The 24,413-nt window shown below is 43.5% G+C and overlaps 1 protein-coding gene across 30 annotated transcripts in view; it reads left to right on the plus strand.

The window, feature by feature from the left end:
* EPB41L3 (erythrocyte membrane protein band 4.1 like 3) overlaps window positions 1–24,413 on the plus strand; it is a 231,838-nt gene that overhangs the window by 140,437 nt on the left and 66,988 nt on the right. For all 30 annotated transcript variants that reach the window (XM_086682516.1, XM_086682512.1, XM_086682509.1 and 27 more), the window contains one exon: window positions 4,227–4,424. In XM_086682516.1, the coding sequence (XP_086538642.1) occupies window positions 4,371–4,424 (54 nt within the window). In that variant the 5' untranslated portion in view covers window positions 4,227–4,370. The remainder of the gene's footprint in view (window positions 1–4,226; window positions 4,425–24,413) is intronic.

Below are 24,413 nucleotides of genomic sequence, written 5' to 3' on the forward strand. Positions count from 1 at the left end.
AATGAATGACATTCCACAGTCTTGCTTGGTAACTCCTTCATTTGATTAAAGCACTTAAACCCACTGAAATCTGCACTGCAAGTTATTGGTCTTATCTGGATTTCCAGGAAGGACAGACCCCACACCTTCTGATTTGGCTCCTGACTTTTATTCAGGCCTATGGGTTAGAGCTAATTTGATTCTTCCCAGGGGTCACTCTGAACCTCATGTTGCCAGCTACTTTTAATGGGTGTTCAGGTGGATCTCTTTCCCTCTCCTATGTGCACGTATGTTCAATTCTGTTACCAAAATAGACATACTTAAGTTGCCACATGTGGTGTGAATATTTCTTGTAAAAGCTTTCATACAAAATATAAAGCATGATTTATACTGGGCTTTGAATGAATCCATTTTTAAGTTATTTTGGCTTAAAATTTCAAACCTGAAATCAGCATGTGTTAGAATACTGTCTCGTGTGGTAAGCAAACCCAGGAGTTCCTGCAAACAGTTGGCCTTTTCTAGGTTGGAAGTATATGTATCAAGCTAGAAATTCGAGATATTGAGGGAAGAGACACGAAATTCTTTGCAAGGTGCAACACATTATTACTACCTTAAACTGTGTTTGCATCCTGATTATGTTTTTTCCCATGCTATTTAAGTTCTGCCTTTAAACAGTATTAAAAATAACATTTATTGGAGCACCGGGGTGGCTCAGCCGGTTGAGTGTCTGACTTCAGCTCAGGTCGTGATCTCACAGTTCGTGGGTTCAAGCCCCACATTGGGCTCTGTGCTAACAGCTTAGAGCCTGAAGCCTGCTTCAGATTCTGTGTCTCCCTCCCTCTCTGCCCCTCCTCAGCTCACACTCTGTCTCTATCTGTCTCAAAAATAAATAAACATTAAAAAGAAATTTAAAAAACATTTATTTTCATGCTCTGTAAATAGATGCTGTGTCTAATCTAAGCTGTTTCATGATGGGGAGCTGAAGGATATCCTTCCAACTTAAGGAGCTGTGTTTGCCCTCATGGTTTTTCTTTAATGTTCTCTCTCTCTCTCTCTCTCTCTCTCTCTCTCTCTCTCTCTCTCTTTTGGAGATGTGATGGTGTTTTGCTTGTTTTTAAAACTTCAGAAATGTCAAATTATTAAGACTGGATTTTTTTTTCCCATTCTTTTCCTCCTAACTCTGAAACGAAATAAACGTGAGAGTGGGAAATAATTGTAGAGAAGGAAGAGTTTCTGTGCCAGGACGTGATACATGTACTTGATCTTCTGGAAGTCAGATGTTGGAAACAAACTAAGAGAGATGATACTAAGCCCTTCAAGGGAAAGGTAACTGGCGGTGGAGTCCAGAGAACTAGTAAACTCCTGCCTCTTCCCTATTTGAGTCATCTCCGAGAACTTGTCTAGCCTCTGCCCCTCGGCTTCCTCGTTCACAAAGTGAAGAGATGAGAAAAGATGGTTTCCTTGGGTTCTTCTCCCCTCTGTTTCTGTGATTCATACTAGGAGCCCAGTTACACTAGAGGTGAAATGAAGCACATTTTGGTTATCGTTGATGATTAAATCATGGGCTTGGCGGGATTTGAATTCCAGGCTATTAGTTTTATGACCTGGAGGAAGTTTGTTGAGGTTGTGCCCTGCACCCCTTTCTGTCCTCAAGTGTAAATGAGGGTAAGGATACCTAGACACCTACCTCCCAGAGCTGTCATGAGAATTAAGTGAAACAGGATTTGCCTAAAGGGTTTTACTGATATTTTTAAATCGTAATGAATTATATGTGACTACAGTGGACGTTTCATTTGAGGTCCTTGGTCTGCTCGTCTGAAGTTAACGTTGTTGAAAAAATGGGCGTGAGAGACTCAATGATGGGTGCGTGGAAACGACCCCTGGAAACACCTCCCTTTGCACACTGGTGGTTTCAGGTGCGTCTGGCGTTGACTGATGAATAGCCCAGAAAGCTTTTTTCTCATACAGATACTTTTATTTTATTAGAGGAAAAATGAAATTTCACCTTCCCTAATACATCGAAAAAGTTGACTCCAGGTAGTAAAATTTAAATAAAAATGTAGTTTCTGGTGGCTTTGCCTGTGATGAGATGAAAATGTAGATTAAAAGTGCAAAAGTCTCACGTAAGTTATACAGGCACTTAGCAAATGTGTGGCATAAAATTCCAAGGTTACCAGACTTCTTCAGCTGGCCTAAGGCCAAAATTAATGTTTGACTTTTCTGTGGCACTATTTTAATGCTTTGATACGGAAAGACTAACAGTCAAAAAAAAAAAAAAAAAAAAAGTTGGACAAAGTCGCCAGACCTGCAGGTTTTCTTATATTTACTTGTTTTAGCTACCGCTAGCCTTCTCAACTCTTTGGGCCTTTGAAGTTGGTATTTCCATTTTTCTTGGTTTCTTCACGCAGCAAATGAGTGTCTTTTTATCCTGAAGAACTTCTCACAATTTTGCCCTGACTTCCTGTGCAAGGTAGTGGAGGAAAAGACTGTATTTACAATATTCTGGATGGAAAACCAGATGGAAGATGCCACTTTAAAAGCAGAAATCCGGGGGTGCCTGGGTAGCTCAGTCGGTTAAGCGTCGGACTCTTGATTTCAGCTTGGGTCATGAACTCATGGTTCGTGAGTTCGAGTCTCCCACATCAGGCTCTGCACTGACAGTGTGGAGCCTGCTTGGGATTCTCACTCCCCCTCTCTCTCTGCCCCACTCCCTGCGCTCTCTCTCTCTCTCTCTCAAAAAATAAACTAAAAAAAAATTTTTTTTAAGCAGAAATCCATACCTAAAATCCAAAATAAATACATTGAAAGAGAACTTTGTGATTAGAGTGTCGCAAAATGGTAGCCACTGAATAAAAAGGCAAGTTGAAGTGATAAGCTGTCAAGACTGCCTTCCTGCCAAGGCCATGTGCTTTCAGCTTCTAGTATAATAGTATGTTCATGAGAGAAGAAATTTCATGCTTACTCAAGGGGCCTAACCTGAACTTTGGAACACGTCTTTCTTTGCGTTGTCAGTGTGTATTTGCAGACTAGTGGAAATGATAGTCTGGCCCGTGAGTTGGATCAGCACTAACACCGTTGGTAGTTTTTTCATAGATAGAAGAGGGCATTGGATGGTGACAGACGGCAGCTATCCTGTGAGCACAGCATAACGTACAGAAGTGTTTAATCACTGTTGTGTGCACGTAAAACTATTGTAGCGTTGTATGTCAACTATACTTCACTAAAACATATGTATATAAATACACGCCCACACACATCAAGAAGAAGGCCGTAACTAGAAGAGTCGCACAGAAAGATTTCCACGGATTCACGGGAGAATTTCACTGTTCCGTAGGATGTCCTCTGCAGTTTTGAGTCTAGCCTGGGCTACACTGCTGTGCTTTGAAAGCAGATTAAAGCTTTTGGACAGATTTGATCTGCTCTTACAGTGGCTCATTACAGTGGGGGGGGGGGGAGGGGGGGAGGCGGGAACAGACCAAGGGGATTACTTTGTGATGAATTTCAGTGCCGCTGGCTTCATTGAATTGATTTAGAGCTAAATCAAATATTTTAACAATTGTAAAATTACTGAGAAGGTTAATACTTGAAGCTCTCTAGGCCTTACCTTGTATGCATATGAGGTGTCGTGGGTCATGGAATATAGAAGGACCCAGTGAATGAAGACAATAGAGTACAGTTAGATAAACCCTAAATGACTTAATTTTTTAATGTTTATTTTATTTTTGAGAGACAGAGACAAAGTGTGAGTGGGGGAGGGGCAGAGAGGGAGACACAGAATCCGAAGCAGACTCCATCCAGGCTGTCGGCACAGGGCCCGAACCCACGAACCATGAGACGAGGCCGGACGCTTAATGGGTTGAGTCACCCAAGCACCCTTAAAGGATTTATTTTAAAGACCGGTACTATCTAATGCGTTTTGAAAAAGTCAGGAGTCCATTTGTATCGTCCTTTACTTAGTGAAGTCTTGATGCCATTTGCAAACTCAGTGTTTCTAAACTAAATCCTCGAGTCAAACTGAAATGAAGCCCTATTGGTACATTTAAATGGCAAAGTTACGTAGGTGAAACTGTTAGCAGTTTAAGCATCTGTGTACGTATACGTGTCCATTCACAATATCCTCATCCAGACATCTCTCCTGCTCTTGGAAATAGGAAAACCAATGTCTGAAGGGTTCTGCTATTGCCTGAGCAATGCAATATTTATTTCCTGTCTTGCAGTGAAAACTGTTCATTGTTTGCTCTTCACAGGTCACTGACAAGGAACGGGAGTTCGCTGCTGGGGCTGCAAAACAGCTCGAATATCAGCAATTGGAAGAAGATAAACTTTCTCAGAAATCATCTAGCAGTAAACTATCTCGATCTCCATTAAAGATTGTCAAAAAGCCTAAAAGCATGCAGTGCAAAGTGATACTTCTGGATGGATCAGAATATATCTGTGACGTGGAGGTGAGTGCACGTTTTAAAACTTTTTTTGTCCTAGATATTGAGACCTGGAGAATGTTGGTATAAAGCATCCAAGGCACTTTCTTGTGTTCAGAACTCTGGAAAATTATTCAGACCTGGTTTCTAAATACAAAATTATTTCCAAAGTCCCTAACAGATCACATTACTAAAAATACTTATAATGCCTCCAAAATGTTACAATCAAGAGAAAAATGTGATCTTAATTAAAAAAAAAAAATATTTTTCTAACACTTCCCATGGTAGGAAAAAAAAATGGAGGCCTTAAATCAAGTTTTCATTAATATCTTGTGAGTTATCATTTAAATGAATTTACTTTTTCTGTTTGAATAGTTATACTTTTTAATTTGAATGATTTTATTTTTTTCTATTTTAAATTATTTAATATTTTTTGTATTTGAATAATTTCAACCGTTCATCGGTATAAACTTGTAAATTTCTGTACACAGCACTGTAGGATAGTGTGAACTGAATATGTCCTCTTAGAGTAACTTTTTTTAATGTACATCGTGGTGGGCATTGCAGTTTGAGTGTAAAAAGGTATAGTGGCTTTTGTTTGTAAAGAAAAACTAAAATTCCTCTCAGAGAAGGAGCAGTGAGATGACTTTTGTCAGAGATAATTAGCAAGATCGAGTTAACGGATGGGAACAACACTACCTGTCCATAGCGGTGGAGACGGATGATTTGTTGCATTCTCTGTGTAGCACAGAGGACACACGGAGGGTGTGAACTCAGGCCACCGGAGCGGGAGTGCGTGTGCACCGGCCACAGTGCCTTCCCCCCACAGCTGGGAGGGAGCAGCTTGTTCTTTCCGCAGGTGATTCAATTTCAGATTTAACCTTTTCTTTCATTTGCTTATTTATTTATTATTTTTTTCAGTTTATTTATATTGAGATAGTGTGAGTGGGGGAGGGGCAGAGCAAGAGGGAAAGAGAGAGAAGAGAATCTTAGGCAGAGCTTTCTAAAGAAGAGTCTAGAAGGAAGTTTACTGAGTTTTGTGTGGGGGTGGCAGATAAATGCCGCAGGGCTGACTGAGGTACATGTAAGTGTTAACCATTCTGCTAAACTTAATTTATATCCCATGCTTCCAATGTGTTACAGATAACCTGTGGTTTTGAGTTCAAAATTTTTATTTTGTGCTTAACTTTGGATATAATTCAGTGTTACTGTTAATGCCCCTGTGAGCATTTTGAGTGACGTGGTCTTGTTGGTCAGTTATTTCTCTTTTATAATTCTTTTTATCAATTTGACAGGTTCTTAAGAATAATTCTTTTTTTCTGGGGCACAAAATCCTTTGCCAACAGGATATTTTCAGTTTTTCAATGGACGTTGGTAGTAGAAAAGAATGCGGCCACTATGGACTGACAGCCTTGTCGAGAAAATAGATTTGGGCATATGGCAGAGTGAAGTGGACTTATTTGTAGCTGACTGGCTGAAGGAGAAAAACGGACTGTGAATCAGTGACGTGGTTCTCAAGGTGGCAACAGGATTCTAGTTGAAAAAGCACATTCAAAATGCCTCTTGGTTTTAGATACGACGGCACATAAAACTTGGCTGGCAAGGTGCGTGGAATATAATAGGTAAACGGTGCTGAAAAACCTTGCCCTAAGGAAGTGTCCTTCAGTCTTGCTCTCCTCTAAACTGAGTTTTTATCCATGTCTTGGTTCAAGACACTCATGCACACATACACACACACACACACACACACACAAAGCTGAACTATTCTTTCCTTTTCTTTTTTTTTAATTTTTTTTTAATGTTTATTTATTTTTGAGACAGCGTGAACGGGGGAGGGTCAGAGAGAGAGGGAGACACAGAATCGGAAACAGGCTCCAGGCTCTGAGCAGTCAGCACAGAGCCCGATGCAAAGCTCGAACTCACGGACTGCAAGATCATGACCTGAGCCGAAGTCGGACACGTAACATACTGAGCCACCCAGGCGCCCCTGAACTATTCTTTTCAAGTGACGCAGGCCTTTAAAAGTGACTAATGGCCTGTGTGTCAGAATGCAGGCTTCTCATGAAGCAGACAGTGTGTGACACTAAAGCAAAGAAACAGGTCAAACTTTGTTTTGAGGGATCAGATGCAAAATGGAAATGTGTTGGAGGAAGGGGGTGTTCAGACTTCGTAACAGTTTGGGTGAAACTTACCTTTGGGTTTAAGTCGATTACAAACTCGGCATTAACCAGTTGCGTGGTGTAGCTGTCAGAAACATCCGTGCGGTCATGGTTGTTTCTGTTTAAGTGCAGCGTGTGGTTTGCCAAATGTGGCTGGCAGCCCCCTCTTCCTGGGCAGGAGAGATCCTGTCCGCAGTGTCTTGTCGATTAGCCCGTGCAGGATAGCATTTGTTGGAGCCACCAGACCCGGGTGTGAAAATAGATTTGTCTACTTGTAACCTGTGTGATTTCAAGGAACTCAAGCTTTCTGTGCTTCAGTTGACCGGAAAAAAAGGAGGTGAAAATACTTGCCTCAAAAAGCCATTATTGAGAAGATTAAGGTAGATACTTAGTTTGAACACTTTCTGCAACGTGGCATGTTCTTGAGAGAAACCGTGAACTCTGAACTGAGCTTATTCAGCAGAGAGTTACAGGATGGTGAGGGATCTGGAAACCTCTTCTCATGAAGAATGATTAGAGAAATAGAATGCATTGAAGAAACAAAACATTTCCACATGTCTCCTTCTAGATTTGGAGGGGACAGGATAGCGACTTTGAGTTACTCGGAAAAGTTGGCGTTGAATGTCTGTCATAACACGCAGATATTTTTTAAAGTATAGAGAGCAGAACTAAATTAGAAGTTACAGGAAGTCCAATTTTTAAGTAAACAGAAAACGCATGTTTTAAATTATTGTTGTCAACCTTGTGATCTATGTTCTGCATTAGGATTCCAGCAGAACCTGTAGGTGCATTTATGGAAACCATCAGCTCCTCAGATGTGGTCTCAGACCAGATAACTCCCAGTACCTCTTACTACTCTCAGACTCCTGGAGAGAAGAGACACACAAAAATCTGAATTGAAAAAGCAGAATTGTTGGGGCGCCTGGGTGGCTCAGTCGGTTGAGCGTCCAACTTTGGTTCAGGTCATGATCTCGCGGTCCGTGAGTTCGAGCCCCGTTCAGGCTCTGTGCTGACAGCTCAGAGCCTGGAGACTGTTTCAGATTCTGTGTCTCCTTCTCTCTGACCCTCCCCCCGTTCATGCTCTGTCTCTCTCTGTCTCAAAAATAAATAAACGTTAAAGAAAAAATTTTAAAAAAAGCAGAATTGCTTCCCTAAATCCCTGTACCTAACACATAGAGTTTCAGGTGAATTAAGAACAGGACGCAGAATGGGGCGCCTGGGTGGCTCAGTTGGTTAAGCGTCCGACATCGGCTCAGGTCATGATCTCACGGCTTGTGAGTTCGAGCCCCACGTCGGGCTCTGTGCGGACAGCTCAGAGCCTGGAGCCTGCTTCGGATTTTGTGTCTCCCTCTCTCTCTGCCCCTCCCCTGCTCATGCTCTGTCTCTGTCTCTTTCAAAAATAAATAAATGTTAAAAAAAAAAAAAAATTTAAAAGAACAGGACACAGGAGACAATAACAGGCATAACTTTTTTTTTTTTTTTTTGCATTTAATACGGCATCAAGAAAAGCGTTTTATTTTACTGAAATCTCGATGCCTAAGTGTTTTCCCCCATGGCTTATTTAAAGCCTTCATTACTTTACCATAAAACTCAACAAGGCTCACCTCTGCCATGACTTTATCACGAGACTATATACTCACATATAAAGGACCCCCGTGAGTACACTCACATGCACACACATACACACTCCCATCTTAGAATACCCTGGCCCTGTTCTCTTTTCCTTCGAAACCACAAGGTAGCATTTCCCCTCTCCCCCCCAGTGCTGTAGTGGTCTTCAACTCCTGCCTCCTTGTGGTTAGATGGAAACCTTTTTCAGTTGTGCTGGCTTTCTCCTATTTTCCTCAAGAGTAGTCTTAGGTCGGGGCGCCTGGGTGGCTCAGTCGGTTAAGCGTCCGACTTCGGCTCAGGTCACAATCCCGCGGTCCGTGAGTTCGAGCCCCGCGTCGGGCTCTGTGCTGACCGCTCAGAGCCTGGAGCCTGCTTCGGATTCTAGGTCTCCCTCTCTCTCTGACCCTCTCCCATTCATGCTCTGTCTCTCTCTGTCTCAAAAATAAATAAACGTTAAAAAAAAGTTTAAAAAAAAAAGAGTAGTCTTAGGTCATTGCAGCATTTGGTGTTTTTCCATTTGACTATTAATAATTTTTTCAAACTCTTAAATCTTGATTACCTAAAATATATTTAAAAACATTACTCCTAGTAAAATACAAGAACAGATCTTATAATAAAAGGCCTTTTAAGCAACTTGGTATCTATGTTGGGAAATGTTTACATGCTAACCCTATTTTCATGTACGCCGACAGAATAAATACTAATAGCCATTACCTTCCCATTTTTCTTGGACCATCAGAGAACACAAGTAACTTCCTGTAGCCAATTTACTCTCACAACGGCTGTTTATTTCCCAGACATAAATTTTAAAAGAGAAAATAAAAATACCCCCGTCACATGCGGTGAAGGAAATAGCGCTCACCCCGCTTTCGTCCCATTGCTTCTGTGTCGTGCAGAGTCATCTGAGTCTGACTGACGGGCGCACGATGTATTTCCCAGTGACCATCCAGTTAGAAATGTTTTCTCTTGTTTGGGCGCCATTCTGATAGCGTCTGACTTGGTTTTAGGAAAGTCAGACATGGTCTGAAATTTGAGTCCGTATTTCATAATACGAGTTTGCCTCCGCATGTGTAAGACGTTGACACCATTTTATGGTGTAGTTGGGTTCTCCACAAGAAAGCCGATGGCTGGAGGAGTCTAGTGCGTCACTGCAGAAGCTCCACGGGGTTTACCTTGCAGGTGTGACTTACAAGGACCCTGCTGTCTATGCATGGGAAACCGCAGCTTAGTCCACTTCAGCTGTAAACGCTGCTGGCCCGACGGTAAGGGGACACCTAGTGCTTCCGGGCCCAGTTAAATCCACACAGGGCTGGCACCTCCAGGGGAAACTGCCAGGGAATCAGCCACACTGGAGGGAGCGATTTCTATCCAGATTGGGGCAGATCAAAGGGGACTACTTAGGCGCGACGCTGAAACTGTAAAAGCCTGCCCCCCTCTGTCTAGAGGGCCACTGGTTGAATGGGCTCCATGCCTGAGTATCACTCGGGTCACGCCAGGATGGCTCAGAATCACAAGCAAACACAGAAATGGGGCAGTTTGCTCCAACAAGCATTTCTTGCTGCCATCCAGAGATGCTTCTGAGGAGCCAGAGAGGGTAAGACTATTTATGGCTCCATATCCTAAATGTGCTTTCTGTTACCCTCTAACTATTGGTCAGGAAAGGAATGTGTGAAAAACTTTCAAATGCTCTGTCTTGCCCATGATTCAGTAACTGTCCAAGCCATTCTTTTTTTTTTTTTTTTTTTTTTTTCAACGTTTATTTATTTTTGGGACAGAGAGAGACAGAGCATGAACGGGGGAGGGGCAGAGAGAGAAAGGGAGACACAGAATCGGAAACAGGCTCCAGGCTCTGAGCCATCAGCCCAGAGCCTGACGCGGGGCTCGAACTCACGGACCGTGAGATCGTGACCTGGCTGAAGTCGGACGCTTAACCGACTGCGCCACCCAGGCGCCCCTGTCCAAGCCATTCTTCTGTTTCGTATTTTCACTTACTGGGATTTGGTTGGAAAAACAATCAGTGTCTGAATCTTCCAGTTGCTGTAGGTTATGCGACTAAAATACCTGACAGTACCTTTGGGGGTCCTCGACTGGAGGGCACATAGAATTGTCATAATCCAAAAGAGTCGATTAGGGCACCTGTTGCTTTTCGTGGATTGTAAGAAGTAATTAACTGTAAAAAGTAGAAAAGAAGGATGTTTGCCAAACCAGTGCGAGTACTGTTCATTCGATGCTGCATAAGTCACAGGGTGTTTGAGTCTGTGTAGTTGCATAAATTCTGATTTAACCTCTCAGTGGGTCTCTGCTCAGCTGACTGCCTGACCACATCATGCCATCTGTCATGTGCTGTCACTGTGTCCTGTACAGCACGGCAGCTCCCCTGCTTGAAGATCGATGCCCCTGGGGACTCCCAGGGATGGAAGGACTTTAATTAACTTGGTTTTCTCATGTGACGACTCTTTGGTGCAGCTATGGGAACACTTACCTACAAGGCTCGTTACCACACACCCTCTCGTTCACCAGACAGAGCCAGTACTGAGTGTTTCCAAGGTGTTCAGATTTGTCCTCATTAAGGCTTGGCTAAGAAAAATGAACACTTTTTACTCAAGTTGTTAAATCTTTTCTCCTGGTTTTCATTAAAAAAAAAATAATAAACTCTCATAGTCTGTCATGAGTGTAGACAGTGATCTGTTCAACACTTTATTAAGTTTAAAATTAGGAGTATAGGGGCGCCTGGGTGGCTCGGTCCGTTAAGCGTCTGACTTCAGCTCAGGTCATGATCTCACAGTTCGTGGGTCCAAACTGCGCATCGGGCTCTGTGCTGATGGCTCGGAGCCTGGAGCCTGCCTCGGATTCTGTGTCTCCCTCTCTCTGTTCCTCCCCCCGCTTGAGCTCTGTCTCTCTTTCTCTCTAAACAAATAAATAAAAGCATTAAAAAAAAAAAAAAATAAGGAGTATAAATGTGAAAACGTAGAACCGGTCCCCGGACCAGGTGGTGGTGGTTTGGAAGCTGCCTGAATTTTGGAACCTGAGCGTCTGTGCATGTTGGGTGGTCAAAGCCCTAGCAAAGGTACAATCACTGAGGATTCTTGTTGCTTTGCTGCCGATGGTCACGTGGAGTTAAGGCCTGGCAGGCGATTTGTTCTGCGGATGTCAGGAGTCTGACCATGTGCTGCGGGAACACTAGGTTTGCTCTTTCCCCTTACCGTCCCCCGCGCCAGCGCCCTTCATGTCCCCACGGTGTTGTCCCACCGCTTCCTGTTGCTGAGTTGTTGACGTGAACTTGCCTGTTCTGCTGGCAGGCAGGTGGGAGTCGCACTTTTCACTGGCACGTGGTCCCCTGCTCCGGAGAGCGGTCTTGTTTATTTCGTGCTGCTTACTTACCATAGGGTGCTTGATTTTCAGAGATGGTCATTACCCGATTGCTTAGTGAAGGGCGTGCGTGGTCTTTCAGGTTGAAAACTAATCCTCGGTTTTCTACCTCTCACCGTCCTGCGATTCAAACTTCAGGTTATATTTCATGCTGTTTGTATCTGGTTTACTTGCTTAGATGTCACCTCCTTCAGAATCTTCCCCACTTTTATCTCTGAGAGTTGTCATGTGTGCTCTGGACAAAATCTTTTAAATTCCTTTACTCTTTGTGTGACCTTCTTGTCGCAGACCCTTCTGAGATGGCGGGTTGGCCACGGACCCCTTTCTTTGGGCTCAGGGGAGGGGGTGCTCTCTCTGCTGCTGCTTCAGAAGTAATTCCCCATAGCACCCTGGCCTTTAGGCTTAACTTGAGATTTAGGGAAAGACCACATAAAAGAAGGAATACCTGTGAGTGTAAGTGCCATTCTTGGGTGTGACAGACCCGCAGCCATCCCACCTGGCACCTATTCTGCTTCCACCTATTAGGTGCCAGTTTAGGCCCCCCATAACTCAGTCCTGGCCCTGAAAGCCAAGGAATTGCTTCCCTATGTTAGACCAAGACAGTCCCCGTTTCCCTCCTCAGCAAGAGTCTCCCAGCATGGCAGTAGCTTGTGTGGTGACCACAGCCTCCCATTCATATGGGCTGAGCTGGCTCTGTGGCCCCAGTGCACCAGGCTCCTTCCTAGCAGTGGACCTATGTCACAGCTTCAAAACATCGCTTAAGACATTGTCTCCACCAGACACCTCGTTAAAATCCTTGCATTTGCCAGAATGCGTTGATCAGATTGTACAGAGTAGGCCCAACGAGAAAGTTAATCATTTGAGTTTTAATTAACATTTGCCTTAATGCAAATTCTTTTTTTGTGTTTACAACGATTTCAATCTGTGGAAGTAACGTCACACTGTGTGCACAATCTTCCCCAGGGAGTTTTACTAATTTTGCAGAGGCTTTCCTACGAAGTATTTTTTTTTTAATTTTTTTTTTTTAACGTTTATTTATTTTTGAGACAGAGAGAGACAGAGCATGAACGGGGGAGGAGCAGAGAGAGAGGGAGACACAGAATCGGAAGCAGGCTCCAGGCTCTGGGCCATCTGCCCAGAGCCCGACGCGGGGCTTGAACTCATGGACCGTGAGATCGTGACCTGAGCTGAAGTCGGATGCTTAACCGACTGAGCCACCCAGGCGCCCCAGTATGAAGTATTTCTTGAGGACCTATTATATTCTAGGCACTGAAAACTAAGTGAGTAAGACTTGAGGCTTCGACAGAGGACTGTCTTACTCATAGAGTCCCACAGTCTTAAGTCTGGAAGGGACATTGGAAATGACTTTGTCTTCTGTCTCCTCTCACTGATGAGGAAATAGACCCAGAGCAGTTAATGTGAGGAAACACAGCCTGGAACCAGTAGGGAAGGACTAGAACCCAGATCTCCTGCCCTCTGCTTCAGAGGTCTCATTACTATAGCTCCAGAAACATTCCAAGTCTTTGCAGAAGGAGCAAATCGAAACAGAGTATTTATGTCCAGCTTGGGTTTGTGAAATAGTGCGATGAAAAGAGAAGAAGGAGGAAGACCTACTTTTCAAATTAATAATATATTAGATTCTTGAATATCTCCTTTACTGGTAATTCTGTATGCCTTTGACATCAAAATTGATCACTTTTTCTAAATTTTGTAGTTTATGTAATTTGGGGGTAAGTAAGACCACCAGAGTGGCTCTTCCTTTTCTCTCTCCTTCCCTCCCCTCTGCTGGTGGCTGGAGAGCTTTGAAACCTCCTTGAAGTACATCTGCCGTAGACGCTCTAAAAAATGTCTCCTTTTAATAAACCGGCAGCTTGACTCTAAGCCTGGAGTGGGTTAATCAGGCCTCCCTGGGAACAAAAGGGCTCTGAGGTTGTAAGCAGATCCTGTCCAAGAGGGACAGGTTAAGCCAATGGAAAGAATGCCATTCTTTTAAAACTTCTTAAACCTAATTTCTAAAAGTGGTTGTCAAGTCTTTGCTTCTGGTTATACTAATCTGGTCATAGGGATCACGAGATAAGATACTATGTGAAGAGTAGAACTTAAGAAGCAACATTGTTTCATTTTGAATAAGAAGAGGAAACTAATACAGAAGCTCTTGAAACTGGTACATGGAACAGGGTTCAGGCTTGGCTCAGCTCTTTGCCTTCATACAGAATAATTTTAGGCAAGTTCTACAGCTGCCATGGTCCAGCTCCAAGTGGAAAGGCCAGTTTAAACTGAAGACCCTAGCCATCCCCCAGAGAGCAGCAGTTTTCATTATCCTGTGATTTTTTTTTTGTTTCAACTTTCCTGATCAATTGCCAGTTCATTTTATAATTACAGCATTTCCCCCATGAAAGACAGGTTATAATTTTCAAGATTATAGCTCATCTCCCCTTAGTTAGCACTTAAATTGATGCCTTTCTTTTCATAGAAATACTCTCGGCCCTAAAGAAAGTTTAGGAGGGAGACTCTTGGTATCAGCCATAAGATTAGAAAATCTTTTCATTAGATGGGTAATAACCTGGGACCGTTTCTGCGTGGGGTGATAGTCTCTTGATTTTGATATCACTTTTTTTTCATTAGCTTGTTTCAGCAGGTGTCTTTTGACTTTGTTTCCAAGGTCAGAGATCTAAGAACAGCACCTGTGGCCTCTTTTTCAATCCAGAAGTGAAGTCCAGTAGAATCCCAGTTTCTTCTAGTAGGAGGAGAACGTGAACTCTAGTTCAGTCCCTGCCTCCAGTATGGATGGATGGTGTGTGTGTGTGTGTGTGTGTGTGTGTGTGTGTGTGTGTGTGTGTGCGTGCGCGCGCACCCATGCAGATGTCCAGCAAAATATAGAAGTGGGGTCAGGGAAGACTGGAGTACAGAATGATAATGGAGGCCTTACTGTAGGGACAGGATAAAATATTCACAAAGAAGTAGTTTTCACTTGACTCCTGGCATCTGCTCACTGATCCAGTCAGTATGACATATAGTCGAAAAAGGAAGCACCTGCTCAGGCAGTACTTGGTTTCAGGTTTTGGCTGGCACACAGGCGTTGTGGTTCTGTGTCCAATTTGCATGTGAAGGTAGGCCGACATGCTTCCATGTTACTTTGAAGAGTATTTTTAACCCAAAAGGAAAATTAAGTTGTATTTGTAAGTAAACGCCTTTTTGTCATTTATTATGACTATGATCTTGTTAATTTTTGTAGCAGAGGGAAAGGGGAGAAATCTCATAGTATGTCAGCTCATTCACATTTGCTGTTTGGGTATGGCGATTAAATAATTCAGCAGGAGACAGGAAGCATGATGAAAGAGGGGCGAAAGCTCTGCTAAAACGTTTCATAGTGATATGGAACAACTGCATATTTTTGTTAGTGACATATCCTGTGGCTAATATTTATGGCAGCCACAATTAATAAATTACAGCAGCCAAGTTTGGCACCTCTTTCAAGGCCAGTAGTGCATTCAGCTTTGAGTGTGAGTCTCATTTGGGGCTATCAGTACATGAAGAATAAATTGTTCATCATTCTTGCCAGAGTTTTATATTTTTTCTTACATTTACGCCTTCTCTCAAGTTTTCCAGATCAGATAGACACGCTCAGTCCAGTGCAAGTCGCACCAATAATAAATAGGGGGGCCATTTTAAAATTCTTATATGAGGGGCTCCTGGGTGGTGCAGTCGGTTAAGCGTCCGACTTCAGCCAGGTCACGATCCCACGGTCCGTGAGTTCGAGCCCGGCGTCAGGCTCTGGGCTGATGGCTCAGAGCCTGGAGCCTGTTTCAGATTCTGTGTCTCCCTCTCTCTCTGCCCCTCCCCCGTTCATGCTCTGTCTCTCTCTGTCCCAAAAATAAATAAAACGTTGAAAAAAAAAAATTTAAAATTCTTTTATGAATTGAAAACTTAGATTCAGCTTTGACCTATTTTTTAATTTTTTTAAATAGCCAGGGACTTTGGCTAAGAAACTTGGCCTCTCAGTGTTGATGCTGTGCTACTCAAAATATTCAGGTTCTTTACAGACAGCCTAGTAGAAATGTTGAACTGTAGTTGTACTTTCAATGCATGCACTGAGTAGCAGAACTAGCATTTAATACTTCAGTTAAAAGGATCACTTGTAGGCAGGCTTTTAAAAGTGCGTTTATGGGGGCGCCTGGCTGGCTCAGTCAGTTGAGCAACTGACTTCGGCTCAGGTCGTGATCTGATGGCTCGTGATTTCAAGCCCCACATCGGGCTCTGTGCTGAGAGCTCAGAGCCTGGAGCCTGCTTCGGATTCTGTGTCTCCCTCTCTGTCTCTGCCTGTCCCCTGCTCGTGCTCTCTCTCTCTCAAATAAACATTACATTAAAAATTTTTTTAAAAAAAATAAAAAATAGAAGTGTGTTTCTGAAACTCATAATATGGAGGCACCTGGGTGGCTCATTCGGTTAAGCATCTGACTTTGGCCCAGGTCACGATCTCATGGTTCGAGAGTTCAAGTCCCACATCGGGCTTTGGACTGACAGTGCAGAGCCTGCTTGGGATTCTCTCTCCTTCTCTCTCTGCCTCTTTCCCACTTGTGCATGGTCTCTCCCTCTGTCCCTCTCTCCCTCTCTCTCTCTCTCTCTCTGAATAAACACACTTAAAAATTTAAAAAAAAACAAAAACTCATAATGTGTAGATGTCCTAAAAATTGCACACATGAATATCTGTGGAAGTACCATGAAACAGTCAAATCAGACCTCAAGATTGTTGTACAGTAGGATAAGCTTTCACAGTTGATTCTGTAAAGAATTGAATTTGGAGCCTAAGGGGATTAAACTTTGGGAAGCAACCTGTAATAGCGACAGCCTGTGACATCTTGGCTTTGCCATTTGTTTGCACATCCCCTAAGTGTTCTCAGTTTTCTCATTTGCAAACCAGAGCTCAGGGGGTGACTGCGAATGGCCAGGGGTGGATGTTAAATGCTTACAGGTGCCAGGGACCCTGTTGGACCTATAGTGCTAGCAGATTTGAAAGCTTCCCTAACTTGATACACTTCCACCCCATAAAGTATAAAGTGTATACCTCTAGGCTTTGCCTAGAAGAATTTAAATAAAAACACTCTGTAGAGTGGAGGCTTTTTAATATAAAAATGGGATCATAGCCTTTACACTGCTTAGAGATTTGCTTTTATCCTTCAGTAGGTGAATGGGTAAGTAAACTGTGTTGTAATCCAGACAATGGAATCTTACTCAGTGCTATGGAAAGAGCCACGAAGAGACATGGAGACTTGGAGACTTGGAGAAGCCTTAAATGCATGTTTCTAAGTGAAAGGAGCCGGTCTGAAGGGCTACATACAGTATGGTTCTGATGATATGAGATTCTGGAAAAGGCAAAATTATGGGATAATAAAAGACTAGTGGTTTCCAGAGGTTGGGGTGGGGTGAGGGGCACATAGAGAGATGAACAGGCAGAGAGCACACAGGATTTTTAGGGCAGTGAAAGTACTCTGCAGGGCACCTAATGGTGGATACTTGTCAGTACACATTTGTCCAAACCCATAGGAAGTACAACACCAAGAGTGAAACCCAATGTAATCTACGGACTGGGTGATAATAACGAATCCGTGTAGGTTCATTGATTGTAACAACCATGCCATTCTTGTGGGTACTGTTGATAGTGGGGGTGGCTGTGCGTGTGGGGGGCAGGAAGGACGTGGGAAAACATTTCCCTCGACTTTGCTGTGTACCTAAAATCGCCCTAAAACAAAGTTCAGTCTTAAATAACAACAACGACAAAACCACTCACCTAGAAGCTTGTCAAGATTGAGAAATGACCTGGAAAACAGGAAATTTGCTTTTTCTCATACTGCACAGCTTGAACCTGCTGAGAGGAGACAGAAGATGTAGCTAAGGTGCTATTACTATGGTCAGAAATCAGGAGGTGTTTAACAAGCCTGAGTGTGTTCTAAAATAATTATACGCACTCCATTTCTGGCTTTCGGTGCCAGTCTCTTATCCTGCACTGACTCACATTTTACGGCAAGCAAGGAGGTAGTGTTCCTTGGCCTCAGTAATGAACTCTCTCAAATTATGCAGGAGAGTCCATTATGGAAGGGGCCTGACGACATCACTCTGTTCTTCCTTCATGTCTAGTCCCTTTGGAAGTTGGCGTGGAACATTCTTTCTAGTTCTAATGAGCCTCAACTCACTGTGTTTTCTGATTTCTTTTTTTTTTTAACATTTATTTATTTCTGAGACAGAGAGAGACAGAGCATGAACAGGGAAGGGTCAGAGAAAGAGGGAGACACAGAATATGAAACAGGCTCCAGGCTCTGAGCTGTCAGCACAGAGCCCGACGCGGGGCTCGAACCCACGGACCGCGAGATCATGACCTGAGCCGAAGTCGGACGCTTAACCGACTGAGCCACCCAGGCGCCCCTGTGTTTTCTGATTTCTTATCTGGCGACTCTGAGCGATGTATTTGAAGAGGCTTCTTTATGTTCAGTTTTATTTTAAGTGTCCTTACAAATTCAGATCATCCTTTATTTGTCCTTCGGTAGCAAGTATAGTCTATGGGACGGGGTTGCTCTGTTTTGGTTTTTTTTTTTTTGGTTTTTTGTTATTGTTTTGTTGTTTTTTTGTGTGTGTGTTTTGGTTTCGTTGCCTCTTACCATATTAGGAATTCTGTGTGGTATGCTGGGTGTTCATGAAATAGCTAGGGACACAAGAGAAATAACCAGGAAAAAGGAGAGAAATGGGAACCTACCCAGCTCACTTCCTTTTCGTGTTGGGGCAGGTCCTCTACTATCGGCGAGAACTTCTCTCTTGCCTAAAGAAATTGGGAGCGGCTCTTTGAGGTGTGTTTCCTGGACTTTTCTTTCTCTTTTCGGACCTAGGTTTTGAAACCAGGCTATTGACAGAAAAGCAAAAGTGCACATCTTCAGCTGGTTGTAAATACCTGCTTTGGAGTAGAGGTGTTCTCAGCCCCGGTTCACCGTGTTAAAAATGGTACGCATGTCACTATTTGGCAGGTAGACACGAATTACTCGAAAATGTCGGCTGACTCTCCCTGAGGCGGTGTGTAAGGCCCCCTAACGTCCAGCAGCATTCATGTATTCTATTTTATTTTGTTTTTGAATTTCCAGAGTGATTCTGCTTAGGCTTGGGATATTTACATCATTCTGCTTAGAGCTTGGGCAGGGAAGGAGACATGAAGAGCAGGCATCGAACACATTTGAAACATCAGGGGTACTTGAGGCAGACGAGGCTGGAAAGGAAGGCCAAGGACCCATCCGAGGGGATGGGTTTGATGTGCTAACAAGGTTGGGTATCGTTTAGATACTTTGACTTTCTATCTCTGAGTCCGTTACAAACTACTATAAACTTAGCAACGTGAAACCACATGTTTGTCGTCACGTTTTTTGGCCGGTCCTCTGCGTGGGTCTCCTACAGCAGAAATCAGATTATTCACTGATTGAATCTTCATCTGGAGGCCGAATGAGGGAAAGAGCCACCTTCATGCTCCTTTGAGCTCTTGGCAGAATTCGTGTTCTCCTGGTTGTAAGCCTGGGGACCTGGCTGTCGGCTGGGGACCAGTCTTTGCTACAGTCTGCTCTCGGGGCCTTGCCACGAGGCCCCCCTCAGTCTCAGCAGCACAGAACCTCCCTCACTTTGAGTCTGGTTACCTTCAAATCTTTCTGCCTCCCCTGATGTTACCAGCCTGAAAAAACTCTGCCTTTAAGGGCTCACACAGTCAGGTCAGGCCCACCCAGATTATGTCCCGATCTTAAGGTCAGCTGTGCCATCAGAGCATAACCTGACCACTGGAGTGAGATCCACCCTATTCACAGCTCCAAGGATTGGGATTGTGCAGGAAATCTTAGGGCCATCTTAGAATTCTGCCCCTCACAAGAGGTGATGGGGTTTCTGGGGCTTTACGTAGGGGAGCTCTTGGGCCATTTGTGTTTTTAAAACATACTTCTGTTAAATCGTCATCGAAGAGGAAGAGACTCAAAACAGGGACGTTAGTCAGCTCTGGCAGTGAATGCAGCAAGACATGCTAAGGACCAGAACTGAGGCAGCAGCAGTGGCATAGAGGGGAGAGAATGGGTTTTCAGGAACTGTCCTGAAAAGGAGCAGAGTTGATTAATTAGATGTAGGGTGGGGATATGGGTAAGTGATAACAGACAGTAACTTATAATGACTTCCTAATTTCTGGATCAAGTGGAGTGGCTGCATAGACAGATGTAGACTACAAGGAGAAAAGTTGATAGGGGAAGATAATGAATTTAATTCAGAACGATCGAGTTTAAAGTGCCTGGAATATGAAAGTAGCAATCTGCTACTGTAAATGGATGTGTCATTCAGCATTTGGTAGAGAGGCCGGATTGGCAGGCTTCGTGGGAGCCATTATCTTCTATACTAATTCACACTTGGGAGTGGAGGAGATTGCGAGGATAGTCAATGAATGAATAAGAAGAAGGAGGCTAGCAGAGCCCTGGGGGAACACTAGCCTTTAAAGTTGGGAATGGAGCGAGCTTGGTCAAAGCTCCTTCCCATGTCTCCTGTTCTTCCCTACACCCAATCCCCGTCCCTTTGTGCCATTAGCTTGTGCGCTGGGTGTGCATGACCCCATGGGGACATTATAAGAGTGACTGTGGTTGGCTGAGTATCCTTCAAATAGTTCAAAGAGAGAGCCTATGTAGAAAAGCATCCCAGATATCATTTTATAAATGCCATTAAAGCATTGGTTACACTATTGGGTGTAGAAGACAGGAAGCTGGAGATTGTGTAAGGTACCATCCCCTGAGAAAAAATGAAGTGTTGGGCACAAGTCTTGTGCCCCCCTCCAGTTTGTTGTCTGTTCTCCTTTTATTTCTGTAATTTGGTTTTTTGCCATCCTTTGGGCTTTAGGCTTTCCATTACACAAAGCGGTAAGAACCGTAACATTACGCTCCTTACGAGGAATGACTGATCCCTGATTTCTTTGAACTACTTAACAACTGTTAGGAGTAGTTTCACGTCGGCATACTGTATAGTTGTGATTTTTAAGGCACCATAATTATACTTTAAGCTGTGAAGGAGTGGTCTCGTTCAGAAAGCTTTCTTAAAATGTTTATCTCAAAGTTGAAAAAATAAACCCTTTATGCGTAGCGTCCCGGAGCTTTCCAGTTTGGACTATGGTGAGGACCTGCTTCTCTTTCAGGTATTACCCCCTGCCCCACCCCTGTCTCACCTTCTTCCTGGTCCAGGGAAGAAGGCATCTCGTACTGAACTCTTGGTTTGCTTCCCTCTCTCTACAGCAAAGAAGCAAAGGATTCTTTTTCTCTCCTGTCTCTGGGCTGTGTGGACCAGCCAATGAACTTTAGGCTTTTTATTTGTTTTTCCTAGGAGAGGTCATGGATTCCAAGCTGTGGGAGCTCTCTGTTGGAACGCATAACATTTCCATCCATAAAGCTAGCTTCCTATAGCTTGTTGGTATGGTCTCCCTTACGTGACGACTAGTAGGGATATCGTATTTCTAGATAAGTGAAATTTAGGTCTTTGTCTTGCTTCTCCTGCCAAGGCTGCTCTGTTTTGTTGGCGTTGCCTGGTGACTGTTTCCTGCGGTCTTGGTCCAGGATATCTCTACAAATGGCAAATTAAAATGGCCAGATTAGATATTAATTCATGAATTGCTTTGATCAGTGGAGGTTTCCTTCTTGTCAACACATAACACCTCCTTGCTGCGTGGGAATGTATTGTCTTCAGTGTGACAGACAGCTGTGTTGAACTGGTATGTACATTTGGTGTCATTTTCTAGCAGGAGTGAAAGAAAATCCTATCTCTAAGTCCCGTTCCCGCTTCGGAATGCCCCGCGTTTTCCCTGCTGCTGCTTATGGGAATGAGTGATGGTGTCCAGATGTACACAGCCAGTACAAGGAACTGGTTCTTATGACGGTGTTTGGAAAACTGGAAAGAATAAAGAGACTTGTTATTTCTTATGGAATGCCATGGTGACAGCAAATAAAGTCACTAAAGAGCCACCACATTCTTCAGGGAAATGCCATTAGACTGAGCATGTCAAGCTCATGAATGGTTTTAGATGGTTACCCCAAGCAAAATGCTTCAGTCTAATGTGCCCAATTATTCCTTTGGGGGAAAAAAAAAAAGCTATCTAAAATGCCATGATCTGCAGACCTTTAATAGTACACTGGCCAAGAATTGATCAGGAGAAAGAAGCCCACCAAAATCACATTTGGAAATGCGATGCACTTCAGAAATACATATTATTTGACTTGGGGCTTCTATTCATCCCCTGCCATGTTCTAACAAGGACTTCAGGTGTTTTTATGTAAGTGCACATGATGGCATGAGAAGAAAATAAATTGATAGAGAACAGCACCAAAAGAAAATGGAAGAAGCCAGGAAGGAGGTCAGTCCCAAAACACACGTCCTGAGCTCTTTACCAGACCCTGGGGAGGAAACCTCGACTCTCAGTGTCTGCACTATAAAAACACATCAGTTTCAAAAGTTTCCATAGAAGCACGTTTTTTCCAAGTCCAGTTGTTTGAGAAAACACTCCAATGCAGCTCTCTGCTAGCTGCTGCTTCTTCCCTGAATAGCCGTCCGGAAAGTCTCCATGGCTGTTACTTCTCAGTCTAACCTTCAGTAAGCAGCAAGTAATGATTTGTCAGTTGGAGATTACGTTCCTCGTTAATTATCTGAGATGCAATGCCTTTTATGTTGTCTGTTTATTGCAGAACTGTGTTTTTTAATAGCAGAACTAGAGGGGATATAGACATCTCTCAGGAGAGGTGAGAGCTTCACAGAGACATGTTCCCAAAGAGAATATCACCCTCCTTCTGGAAGGACTTGGGCCAGGACGTACTTGAGGTCAAGCAAATAGCTGGGGTTAATATTTGGATCTAGGCCATTGTAGAGACAAAAAGATGCTCCAGGTCCCAACTCTGTACTCTGTAGACCATGACTTCAGTGATTTCAGCTCAGAGAAACCTGAAAGCTTCAGGAGTTTCTTGTACACTCTTCAGGATAACCTCAAAGCAAACTCTCTGCCCAGGTGTGTAAATATAAACCATCTCCTTTATATAGGATTATTAAAACTGTAAGCCCATTAAATGTTGTGATTGCCACAAAAATGCTGAGTTCAGTTTTAGGACAGCTTTCAGGGGGCGGGCCGGTTGCATATTTGAGGGTGAACTCCCCAATCTGCTGTTGACATTGATTTTGTATTGTCCTCAATTAGATGAGGGAGAAGAGACCGTTCTTCCTACTTTGCCAGAGAATCCAGAGAACTTCCCTGTACTGTGTATGGGTTGCCATCCACTCTCGTCGCAGGACCCTACCTACACTGTGTGGTGTGAAAGTGCGGGTCTGTTGATCCTGGAAGATCAGGCTGATCTCATACAGTGGAGTCCAGAGAGGTCCCTGGAAACCATGATCCTCCTTACATTTTTCTGTTTCAGAGTGAGGGGTAAAGGGCATATCAGATGGTAGTATTGGAGTGGAACCATAGCTCCTGGAGGAAAACTTGAGAAATTTATTAACAAGTTAACCTGCAACATTGGAACGAGAATTTTATTTTATTTTATTTTATTTTATTTTATTTTATTTTACTTTACTGTACTTTACTGTACTTCACTTCACTTCATTTTATTTTTTGTTAAATAGAATTTATTGTCAAATTGGTTTCCATACAACACCCAGTGCTCATCCCAACAGGTGCCCTCCTCAATGCCCATCACCCACCCCCCCCCCTCCCTCCCACCCCCCATCAACCCTCAGTTTGTTCTCAGTTTTTTTTATAAATTTTTTTTTTCAACGTTTTATTTATTTTTGGGACAGAGAGAGACAGAGCATGAACGGGGGAGGGGCAGAGAGAGAGGGAGACACAGAATCGGAAACAGGCTCCAGGCTCCGAGCCATCAGCCCAGAGCCTGACGCGGGGCTCGAACTCACGGACCGCGAGATCGTGACCTGGCTGAAGTCGGACGCTTAACCGACTGCGCCACCCAGGCGCCCCTGTTCTCAGTTTTTAAGAGTCTCTTATGTTTTGGCTCCCTCCCTCTCTAACTTACTTACTTACTTATTTATTTTTCCTTCCCCTCCTCCATGGTCTTCTGTTAAGTTTCTCAGGATCCACATATGAGTGAAAACATGTGGTATCTCTCTTTCTCTGCCTGACTTATTTCACTTAGCATAATATCTTCCAGTTCCATACACGTTGCTGCAAATGGTCAGATTTCATTCTTTCTCATTGCCACATAGTATTCCATTGTGTGTATAAACCACAATTTTTTTATCCATTCATCAGTTGATGGATATTTTGGCTCCTTCCATAATTTGGCTATTGTTGAAAGCACTGCTATAAACATTGGGGTACAAGTGCCCCTCTGCATCAGCACTCCTGTGTCCCTTGGGTAGATTCCTAGCAGTGCTATTGCTGGGTCATAGGGTAGGTTTATTTTTAATCTTTTGAGGAACCTCCTCACTGTTTTCCAGAGTGGCTGCACCAGTTTGCATTCCCACCAACAGTGCAAGAGGTGAACAGGAATTTTAAAAACTAGCAGGTTTTTCATTTGTGGGAATACGGTGTTGCCTTCATGCAAAACATGGGAGGAAAAAAAATTTGCAACGTTCTAAGATCTGGCTAGAGCAGATGATACATACCCACGTGGTAGGAAAATACAAGTAAATTGGTCATGAACAAATCACAAAGATCAGAGCAGTTTTTGAAGAGTTTTGAAACAAGACATCAACCCCAGATGCATGCATTTATTTAGCTTGATTTTCTTTACTAAAAAAAAATCATAATTCTGCTCTATGCCAGGCCCTGTGCTAGGTGTGGGAATCCAGTCATGAGTAAAAGCTGCTTTCCTGAGCCTCAGCTGTTAGT

Source organism: Puma concolor, chromosome D3 (genome assembly GCF_028749965.1).
Source record: "Puma concolor isolate L17-30 chromosome D3, mPumCon1.1.hap2, whole genome shotgun sequence".
NCBI classification, from domain to species: Eukaryota; Metazoa; Chordata; class Mammalia; order Carnivora; family Felidae; genus Puma; species Puma concolor.